The sequence below is a fragment of the Microcebus murinus genome, chromosome 11 (genome assembly GCF_040939455.1).
Source record: "Microcebus murinus isolate Inina chromosome 11, M.murinus_Inina_mat1.0, whole genome shotgun sequence".
Classification (NCBI taxonomy): domain Eukaryota; kingdom Metazoa; phylum Chordata; class Mammalia; order Primates; family Cheirogaleidae; genus Microcebus; species Microcebus murinus.
In genome coordinates, this window is record NC_134114.1 from 27367576 (window position 1) to 27379047 (window position 11472).

The 11472-nt window shown below is 35.8% G+C and overlaps 1 protein-coding gene across 3 annotated transcripts in view; it reads left to right on the top strand.

Moving 5' to 3' along the window:
• The window catches only part of SKP2 (S-phase kinase associated protein 2), a 32944-nt gene extending 24239 nt beyond the window's left edge, over positions 1-8705 (top strand). For 2 of the 3 annotated variants that reach the window (XM_012736438.2, XM_012736437.2), the window contains 3 exons: positions 322-373; positions 544-651; positions 6819-8705. In XM_012736438.2, the coding sequence (XP_012591892.1) occupies positions 322-373; positions 544-651; positions 6819-7032 (374 nt within the window). In that variant the 3' untranslated portion in view covers positions 7033-8705. Of the gene's footprint in view, positions 1-321; positions 374-543; positions 652-1973; positions 2213-6818 lie in introns of those variants that run through there. The other variant, XM_012736439.2, reaches the window with a different exon arrangement.
• Positions 8706-11472: the final 2767 nt, after the last annotated feature.

Genomic DNA, 11472 nt, shown 5'->3' on the forward strand with positions numbered 1-11472 from the left:
TTGGTTTTGCTTTTGCTATTGTGAATGGGATTTTTTCTCTCCATTATTTTTCCAGCCAGTTATTGCTGATACATAGATAAGCTAAGGATTGTTGTTAACCAGTCATTTTACATTTCCAGTAGTTTTTCACATGATTCTCTTGGTTTTTTTAGGTAGAAAATTTTATATGCCAAGATGATCATATAATCAATCTTTCTAATAGTGTACAACTCTAATTGCATTGTTTATACTTCTAGCACAGTGTTAAATGATAATAGTGATAGCAAAGATCTTTGTCTTGTTACTCATTTAATAGTGACCATGTTTATTTGTTTTTCCTAGATGTCTCTACTTTAGTTAGAAGATGCCCCAATCTTGTCCACCTAGACTTAAGGTATTTTTTTGTTTGTTTATTAGATCGAAAGTTGAAAAATCTGCATTTCTCATTGAATGGGGGAAAGATCTTAATGTTGAATTAAAGGAACTAAGCAGTACCTTATTTTTGTCTTCTCCACCTACGATCAATGGGTGGTTTTGAATATCTTTTCTTCTGCTCTGTTACAGTGATAGTGTCATGCTAAAGAATGACTGCTTTCAGGAATTTTACCAGCTCAACTACCTCCAACACCTATCACTCAGTCGATGCTATGATATAATACCAGAAACTTTACTGTAAGTATGCTTTATTTTTAAGGCTAATAGAAGGCAGGGACCAACAGAGATGCCAGGTGTTAAAATCCATTATTATTAATAGCAGACATTGGAAATTGAAACATTAATGTTAGTGTACCACAAATTGGCCAGAAAAGACTAGCAGAATAAACTAGGGCAGAACATTTTGCTTAAAATGTCTTGGAGAGTTGAGTTGTCTGAGATCGTTCACTAAACATTTATTACTTAGCTATAAACAGTTTTAATTACTAGCATACCATATTAGTATGTGTGGAGGATTTGGAAATGATGCAGGTAACTTTTACGTCCTGGGAACACAGAGTATAATTGGGAAGGCAGACCCGATGTCTGTGGGTTGGTGTCTCTAGTGTCTTTCCCTCTCGCCCCCACTCAAATTTTCCAGATCAATGCAATTGATTTTCAAAGCCTTCATCTGGGCTTAAAGGAAAAGTTCTATACCTTCTAGTGATGTCTGTCCTGGATGGTCAAGGAATAGGAAGAATAAAAGCATGTAGGTGGTGAACAGGGAGGAGATTAAGGTCCAAAAAAGTGAAGTGACTTATCCAAACCTGATGGTGAGTTACCAGCTGAGCTAGGTCTAGATCCTATATCTCCTGAACAGATGCAAAATAGTCTGGGTATCTAATCTGGTGGTTCATATGAGGGTTAATTTTGCCTGCTCAGCAACTCCACAGAATCAAGGGGGTGCAAAGAAAAAAGCAGTCTAGTCTCCATCTTTCTTTTAGGAAGTGCTATACCCAAGTCATTGTGGGAATAATATCATCTTTTTATTTTTAAAATGGTTCCCTTTATTTCATCCCAAAGGCCTGGAAAAGTCTTCATAATGTCAAATGTAAATGTGTAGCAATTTTATTAAAAACCACAAGAGGTCAGAATCTTGGCCAGTATCAGTTGCTCTCTCTTACTACTGCCAATAGGCCCTGAATGCAGCTGTTGAACTCATGAAATGAAATGAAATAAATGAAAGTAATTTAGCTGCAGGTTCCTACTTGAGAAGGGTGGTAAATTTGAGTGAGAATTTATTTAGTTTTTAAAATAATGGTTTGGATCTTACATGTTAGGTTCAAGAAATGATGAATGAAAATCCGATTCTTCAGCTGTATGGGGTTAACTCGTAGAATTAGGAAATCTGGCAATTATGTGTTGTAATTAATCTTGGGGCTCAGGCCTGAGCTGGTATCTCATTTGGAAAAGCATTGCGTAAAAAGGCTGCCAGCATTTACTTAGATGGCTCTCAGATGTTGGGGTTTAAATTCATATACGTGGAACTCATTGAAATTCCCGCCCTCTCTATTTTCTAGCATCCAGAACTCCTAGGAACTTCTAGCATCTACCCAAAAAGGTTTCTCTGTCATCCATTCTTTCCTGTCCTTGCCATGGGGCTCCTGATTCTTTGCCTGTGCAGCCCCCTGGGGAGTGTGGTGATAATTCTTTTCTGGTTGCTTTTCTCAAGAGAATATATCCATGTTTCTTGCTTTTGTTCCTTCTCTGCAGAAAGGAAGAAGCTAAGCAGGTAATAAATGCTTTTTATCAATCAGAAGCTGTGAGCCCTCATGTTTTAGTATTTTTTTTTTCCAGTGGGATAATAGTAATAGCAGTACCTGTGTAATAATCACATAGTAATACCTGTGGGTAGTGTGAATTAATGGTTAAGAAAATGGGCCTGAAGTTACAGACCTAGGTGTGAACGTTCACTGCATTATTATTTTTACTTTTCTAAATCTTATCGTGAAATAAGAGAAACAAGAGCATCAGGAGTTTAGATACAAGTCAGCTCACTACTAGCATAGAGTGAGAACAAGAAGGTGGTGTCCTTTAACTTTAAGCTAAAAAGAGTGTGATTTTTTTTAGGCATTATATAAATAATATTATGTTGGTGCAAAAGTAATTGCAGTTTCAGACCATGAATTTTAAAGCATTATAACTAGGCTCAAACACATCTAATTAATCAAAATCGGAACCATTACAATCAACACATTTTTGCCAAAGAGAAATAAGTTTGTTTATTCCTGTAGCATAGAAATCCATGCTTCGGGATTCAATGAACTACCGTATTTCCCCAAAAATAAGACGTGGTCTTATATTTATTTTTCCTCAAGAAGACACCCTGGGGCTTATTTTCAGGGGATATGTTATTTTCCCCTCAAAGCCTCAGCTTGCAGCATGCACAGGATGGCCAGGACCGGAGAGACGGAGCCAACCTTGTTGGTGGGGCTGCCCGCACCTTTCTGATCACCTCTGGGATAGTAGCTCTCACGATGGGGCAGATGAGAAGGGCTGCTCGTCTTACCGCTCTGCAGTGAAACGGATGGGTTGTGCAGATACACTGCGTAGCCATGCCCATCACTAGGTCTTATTTTCGGGGTAGGGCTTATATTGCACAAATGCTTAGAAATCCTGCTAGGGCTTATTTTATGGATAGGTCTTATTTTCAGGGAACCATGGTATTGGAAAGCATTTTCTGCATCCTGCTGGTTGTGGAAGCCTTTTCCCTGCAAAGTTGTTGAGATGCGTGAAGAAGTGGTAGTTGGTTGGGAGTTCAGGTGAATATGGCAGATAAGGGAAAACTTGTAGCCCAATTTGTTCAACTTTTGAAGCATTGGTTGTGTGATGTGCAGTTGTTGTCGTGGAGAAGAATTGGGCCCTTTCTGTTGACCAGTGCTGGCTGCAGGCATTACATTTTTTAGTGCAGCTCATCGATTTGCTAAGCATACTTCTCAGATTTAATGGTTTCGCTGGGATTCAGAAAGCTACAGCAGATCAGACTGGCAGCAGACCATCAAGCAGTGACCATGACCTTTTTTGGTACAAATTTGGCTTTATTAAGTGCTGTGGAGATTCTTCTCAGTCCAACCACTGAGCTGGTCATCGCCAGTTGTTATATAAAATACACTTGTCTTGGCACATCACAATCCCATCCAGAAATGATTCACGTTGTTGCATACAAGAAGAAAAGAGGACACTTCAAAACGATGATTTTTTGATTTTCGGTCAGCTCATGAGGCACCAACTTATCAAGCTTTTTCACTTTTCCAATTGGTTTCAAATGCCGAACAACGGTAGAATGGTCGACATTGAGTTCTTCAGCAACTTCTCAAGTAGTTAATTGTAAGAGGATAAGCTTTGATAATTTCTTTCAATTGTCAACTTCTGATGGCTGGCCGCTGCACTCCTCATCTTCAAGGCTCGTCTCCTTTGCAAAACTTCTTGAACCACCACTGCACTGTATGTTCGTGAGCAGTTCATGGGCCAAATGTGTTGTCGAAGTTGCGAGTTATCTCTGCTATTTTAGGACCCATTTTGAACTTGAATAAGAAAATCACTGCATTTGCTTTTTGTCTAACATCATTTCCATAGTCTAAAATAAATATAAAATAAACAACAAGTAATAAGTCATTAGCAAAAAAAAAGTGAGAAATATGCATCAAAATGATGTATAACGTAACCACATTTATTTAAGAATGTATTTCAATATCAAATGCAAATTTCAACAATGCTGAAATCGCAAACACTTTTGTGCCAACCTAATACATTGATTTATGTTGTGAATCCTTTAATATGAGTTTATTGGTACCCTATCCTTTTAAAATTTCTCAAGATAAAATAAAATTAGAAGGACTCTAATTTCAGCCATTCTGGCAGCTGATATATTTATTTGAGATTCATTATAAACATTCCAGGGTGCCTCAGTAATTTCTAGAGTCATGTATACTAAAGGATGGCTATTTCTTATCTTAGAAGTGAGAAAATAAAATTTGCCTTTCCTCTATAATAATGTTTTCAATACTTGGTAGGTTTTTCTTCCTCAGGACCTATTCCCATTGTATTTATTCCCTTCTGAATTGGTCTTGTTCCCTATATCTAAACTTTCTTCTCATTATTCCCTATTTCTTGTTCAAGCAAGAAATCCAAGCTGGAGACAGTAAACTGATCTGAGGTTAGGGGAGACTGAAGTCTCCTATGGTAAGAGATTTGCACATAAGGCATTTAAGGTTTTATGTGGAAAACAGTATTATGTAGGTGAGGTGAGGAGTAAACCTGTGATACAGTTTATAAATATCTTTTATATAGTAAAATTAAACAAAGGAAGTTAAGACATTATTGATTGCATTTTACACTTTTTATATCAGAAATAATAGTTCTTAACTATCCATTTCTGTTTGCTATCCCTTAGATTGCTCTTCAGTCTCTTCCACTGTAGTTTTAAAAAGATGCTTACAAATTTTTTGCTCTGTGTTGTAGGTAGTACATATACCAAGAGACGTTTTCCCCCTTTCTCCTCCTTAAAATTTTAGAGGCTTTCTGGGTTTTTGACTGGGGAACTGGTCCTTTATCCATCATCCTATCTTTATATACCTCCCTTCTCACATAACACCCAAGTGGGCTCTGAGAGTCTGGTCTTAATTTCTTTCCTCACCAAATCCCTTTCCCAGTGCTGTTGCAAGAATATTTCCTCGTCTGCCATCTGCCATACTTTCTTTTCTTACTCCCACCTACAGTTTCTTCACTGCATAGGGGCTCACAATTTGGCTAGTTTGGATATCCCAGAACCAGAATTCACACAGTTGTTACAAAGCTCTCATTTCTCAAATTTCACCTAAGAGGGATTCAAAGTTGGAGTGGGATTATTGTCATCTTAAATGATAAGTATAAACATCTGTGTATTGTGACTTTTCTACTCCTTTTTCTACATTCCAGAAATCATTTTACTTGAAAAATGATAGTAATTTATTCTTCCTGGTTTTCTTTTGATGTTTTATCTCCAGATCTTATTGTCCCTTTATGAACAAGCATATTTATCTGGACAGTGCTTTTATTTTCTAAATTACTCTTCATCTCGTATTTAGCTAACATATATTAAACACCTGTGGTGTTTAAGAAACCTGTGGAAGGTAGAACACATACATTTAGAGGGATGACTGGAAAACTGGAAGAACAGGTTAAGCGAGGACAGTCTTCTGGCCACCTGAACAGCCTGGGTTTTGTAAATAGGAGGCAGGCATCAAAAGTTTCAGAGCAGATGAATCACACAATCTGAGCAAGGCTTTAGGAGGATACATTGGACATTGGCATATAGAATAATAGTCTGGAAGGAAGAAAGATGGGAAGCCAGTTATTATAAGAAAAGTTTGGTTTTTCAAGTCATTATTGACCATATGAAAATAAAGAGGATGCTTCTAACTCTAGGTCACTGATGTGTTAATTGATCTGCAGTGGAATTTTGTTGAAAATCCAAAATAAATGTTCCCTTTACTGAGACTTTGTACTATGTCCCAACCTGGAGCAAATACAGATCAGAGAGATGAATTTTTAGGCACATAGATCTGGGTTAAGAAGAATCATTACCAAAACCAAACAGTATTTACTTTGAAGAAATGGGCTTCCTTTTTTGTGAACCAGAATTTCACTATTGACAGAGTTATATTTCACCTAATGTGAAATACCTAAGAGGATTGGCTTACCTGTGACAGAAAAAAATGGTAACCTGTAGAGTGGTGAAGATGGCTATTGCCTCCTGTGAAAGGTTGTGATTGGTCACCCATTTTCTCCGTGTGTACTCAACTACATAACCCTATCTAAAATATCTCAGGGAAGTCACTGGTAGGTTTCATCACACACAATGGACTTGTTGACTTTGAACCATTATTAAGTTCATCAACCCTGCTGACATCTTCTTTTGATAAATGGAGCAAAATTCAAATAAAGGTCAAGTCCATATCCTTAAATTGCATATAACTTGTGGTGGTTCCAACTGATGCCAAAATAAAACATTTACTATCACTTGCTTGCTAGTTTCTTCTTACAACACAGTAACCCCTTTCATATTCCCTGTATAAATCAAGAATGGAGAAGGGAAGCAAATATAGTTGAATTTGTTAGTTTATTTAAACCTCAGAGTTTCTAAGGTTGTTAGGAGCTTCATTCAACAAAATGCACCAGTGTATTTCCTAGAAAGGCCATATTGCTCAAGCTATATGGTCTGTGCTTTCCAATTTGATACCTTTGCTATTTTCTCAAATCTTTTATTACAAATTATGTTTACAGATTGCACTTTATGATACAAAGTGTAAAAATTGGGTCATATAACTCTAGTTGACAGTCTCCGTAGATACTGCTATTCTAAAAGTCTTTTTTTCCCTTTCCAGTGAACTTGGAGAAATTCCCACACTAAAAACACTACAAGTTTTTGGAATCGTGCCAGATGGTACCCTTCAACTTTTAAAGGAAGCCCTTCCTCATCTACAGATTAATTGCTCCCATTTCACCACCATTGCCAGGCCAACTATTGGCAACAAAAAGAACCAGGAGATATGGGGCATCAAATGCCGACTGACACTGCAAAAGCCCAATTGTCTATGAAGTATTTATTGCAGAATGGTGTCTCCTCTTTTTTTTTTTTTTTTTTGGAACAGGAAAAATTAAGCAGGAAGCTCAATTGCGGGAACAGTCAGCTAGTTTTATTCTTGGTTTTCCCTTTGTCTTCATTCTGCAAGTATATTAGGGAACCACTTGAGAGGGAAAAATATGAAGTGTTGCTTTTTTGAAATGACTATAAAAGCTTGTATCATCACTGCTATGTTCTTAAGAGCCAAAGTTCTAGGCCTGAAATTTTAGGAGAGTGAGCTTATAATGTCAAGATACTTTAAAGGGCTAAATTTGAGCCACCTCTTCCAAGTGCCCTTCTTAAGTCTATTCAGAATCAAGCTTAAAAGTTACCACTGGCAAATAATCTTCATAGCCTGTGTGATATCTTTTATCTGTTTAATTTTTCAATATTGCTTTATAAGATATGGCTTGGAAAAACAATAAAGCTATTTGTATCGTAAGCTAAACAGAAAGTGAATCATAGGATAGTAGGATTTGAGGCAAACTCTTCTGGGAATAGGAAAAAAGGTACGTTTCAATTTTGCCTTTAGATTTGAAATTAGGTTACTAGAAATAAATAGCTCCCTGTAATTCACCTTAAAACCTAAATAAAAAACAAACAAATAAAAGAACAACCAGACATAGAATTGGTATAGGATTTGAAGGCTCAGAGACAATTTTCTATGGCAGGTTAATTTGAAGTATCCTTTAATGTTCATAAAGGTACTGTGTTCCCAGAAATAATTGTGGTTTTCTAACTTTATAATCAAATTATGTTAACATGGTTCTTTAGCTTTTAAAATGACTTGCTTTGTTTTAGAAAGATTGTATTAATCCAGTCTCTATTCTTGAAAAGTTGGATGGAAGAATTCTGAACTGAAGTTGCCTGCTCTTTTCCTTTAGTGCTGAGGTTCTTGAGGTTATTTTTATATTACTCTGGAATCAAGTATTTTAAATTGTCTTTTTTTTAATGGTCTCACAATAATTGTCTGAAACTATCCATTTTATAAGGTATGGAACCTAAAGTTCCCTCAGAAGAACTGCATGTTCCCTTCAATCAGAAATACACACTAGAAGCAAGTATGTTCCGTGCAGTTTCAGAGCAGTAAGCACGACTTTGCACCTACATAAAAGTTAAGGTTCAGGTGTTTAACCTTTTGATAGCATCAGTGAATTTTTTTAAAAAAACTGGTACATAGAAGCAAAAAGAATAAATTTTGGATTTTAAAAATCACAAAAAACTAGTTTAAATTGATGACCTCCTCACATGTAACAAAAAGCCAAAACCCATCATTTCTATTAACTGTTTTTTTTTTTTAATTGAAATTTTTAAATGTTAGATACACTAGTATGAAGTGCCCTTATCTGCTCAGACCTAAGGTAGTTTTAAAGTAGTGTTACACAGGAAATGATTATGCTTCAATTTCTTAGTAGTTAAAAAGTGCTAAATACTACTTGAAATTATTGTTTACAGATTAGTGACAAGGGCTGTGTGATAGGATCCGGTTTGGACTCTTACTTCCGGATGCCCTCAAATATACAGTACTTCCAAACTCAAGTCCAGCCATAAGCTATTTTGCCAACATGTCAGAGTAATCTGTATTTTTGTATGTGATTTCTACTTTTATAGACTGGTTTTAAAATAAAACACATTTTTATAAAAATAAGTATTTCAGCTAAGTTGTATTCTTTTTTATTTTTCTTTTGTTAAGTACTGTATTTAAAATTAGAAAGCATTCTATGTGCTGTGTCATTTAGCTTAGAGGCTTCTAAAGTAACACCCATCAAAAGGGAGCTCTAACAATGGTCCATTTTGACCTCTCTACTTCATATGCTTGTTAACAAATTAAGATGATAGTTTACGATGCTTTTTGAAAAGGTGCTAAATACAGGCTTATTATCTTTAACATGCTTCCAAAAGTAATAACATATTTATAAAACATTTGAATTCAAATGATTAATATGGTAATCAAATACTATGAATAAAAGCTAGTTGGTAGCACTTTTTAAATATATAGCCTTGATCTGCTTATACCATGTATTTTACTGTCATTCAGAAACTATTTGAATAGTTCATCCTGTGCCCAGAGGTCTTCCTTTTGAACCTGTCCATTCAAATGGGGGCATGGTGATTCTTCAATTATCACCCAGTTTTGTTGGTTCGTCTATTACAATATCACTACCTTGCCTCCTTTTTTGTTTTTAATGGTGAAAAATATCAAAATGTACAGAATATGATGAACCCCATTATCCAGTTTCAGCAATCATTAACTCCTCGCCAATCTTAACCTTATTCGTGATGTCAACACCCTCCTCCCCACAGACATATTTTGAAGCAAAACCCAGACCTGTAATTTCACAAATAATTTCAATGTATACCTCTGAAACACAGTGCTTCTCCTGAATTAATTCTGAAGCATTAAATATCAGGATAGTGTTGAAAATTCCTCAGTTGTCTCCAATGGTTTTTTCACATGGTCCACACATTGCATTTGATTGATAGTCTCTAAATCTTAATCTTTGGATTCCTTCCCTTTTTTCCCCTTGCAATTTATTTATTTAAAAAACTGGGTCATTGATACTTTTCCACATCCTGGATTTTGCTGATGCCATCACTAGAGTGACACTTAACGGGCTAATCTCTGTCCCGTATTTCCATAAACTGGTAGCTACATCTAGCACCAAAAAGCTCTAGACCGAGGGTGATTTGGGGCCCCCCAGAAGATATTTTTGGTTGCCACAAGAAGAGAGGTGCTACTGGCTTCTAGCCAGTAGAAGCTACGGTGCTGCTGCTAATCATCCTAAAGCACAGGAAAGCCCCCCTCAGCAGAGAATTCTCTGGTCCAAAATGTCAATAATGCCAGCAATGAGAAATCCTGCTCTAGAGGGTTGTGTCATCAAGTTCTTTTAGCAAGGAGATATTTGATAAGTAGCATTATGTTCTTCTATCAAGAGATGTTCCATGTGGCTTTCTTTTTATGATGTTAGCATCAGTCTCCATTTTCATTTTCACTGCTATCACTTTACCCTCTCTTGGACCTTGATTCCTCACTCTCCTATACCCTGTCCACACACTGGGTAAGTACACACCTTTATTTCTGGATAAAGTCCTTGTGTTCCTTCTATCCTGGTGAACGCAATTGCAATTCAGCATTTATTGACCATCCACAATGTGGAGGATTCTGTGTGTGAGTAATAGCACAAGAGAAGGCACAGAGCATATGAGGAAAGGCAAGTAGTCTAGGGACTGGGCAAAGGAAGGAACGAACCCTTTGTCACTGGGTACCCTATGCCTGCAGCAGGCAAAAAGGCAAACTCCTCTTACCACTCTTCTTTCCCACCTAGCCAAATATCTCAGGAAGTCAAAAGGTCTCTTCACCAAGAGACTAACTCTTCAAGATATGGGTCAAAGCCCTAAAAGTCTGTACTAAACTTATTTTATGGACTTGCTTTGCCTTAATAATTTTTACATTTTAGTGAACAGAAATATTTAGATGTTGATATTTTTATATTTCTCAAAATATCAAAATTGCAGTTTTAAACATTAAAATCACTATATTTAAGGTATTCAAATTAATACTTAAAATATTCTTTCCTATTTCTATTAATATTTAGCTCCTCCTTGTTTAGTCAGTAATCTTCTTTAAAATGTGTCTTAAAGCTAAGACTGAAAACTCATTACCTTCCTTAGAGAACTTAGTATTTTCACTGACTTATACCTTAATCCCTCATGAGTATTTTTAATGTTAAAGAATAAACTGCATTTGAAAAAATAAAATTGAACTATTATTTAGTTCAGCAGTACATTTATCCCCCACCAACAGTATATATATTTATTTCATGATATTATTTAGGTGTAACATTATCCCTTGAATCTTTTGTACAATTGCCTTGGTAGTTATCCTTAAGTATACGGATGCATAGCTTACATTGGCACAATGGGTTGAACTTTTTTAGTGATTTAAATTCTAAATTTACATTATTTTCACATCTGAGCAATATATAATGTATCCCTAAACTTATATTTGACAAGTTTTTCAACTCTAGTGAATATATTTCAATAAAAATCATGTGTTAACTGGCTCTTCTGCTTATTTAAAAAGCAAAATCAATGTAAATTTTTGTATGTTAAGGCTATACACTTAGTAAAACATGTATTATGATTTGCTGTACTGTGGCCATGAATATAAATATATATGGAGTATCAAAAAATATAAAGTCAAAATTATCTGTAAGAGTCTACATTTACCAGGTAAGCACTTTGCTGATTAAATAACAAATCACTGTGTGTCAAATGTTAGAAGTGAATGTAGTCAACAGGTCACAGAATAATATTAATACATAGCAGTGGGGGAAAGACTTTTAAAACATGTTGGGAAAAAACAGGGTTATCAAATAATTACCCCATGACAGTTATGGAAATAAGAAATGAGG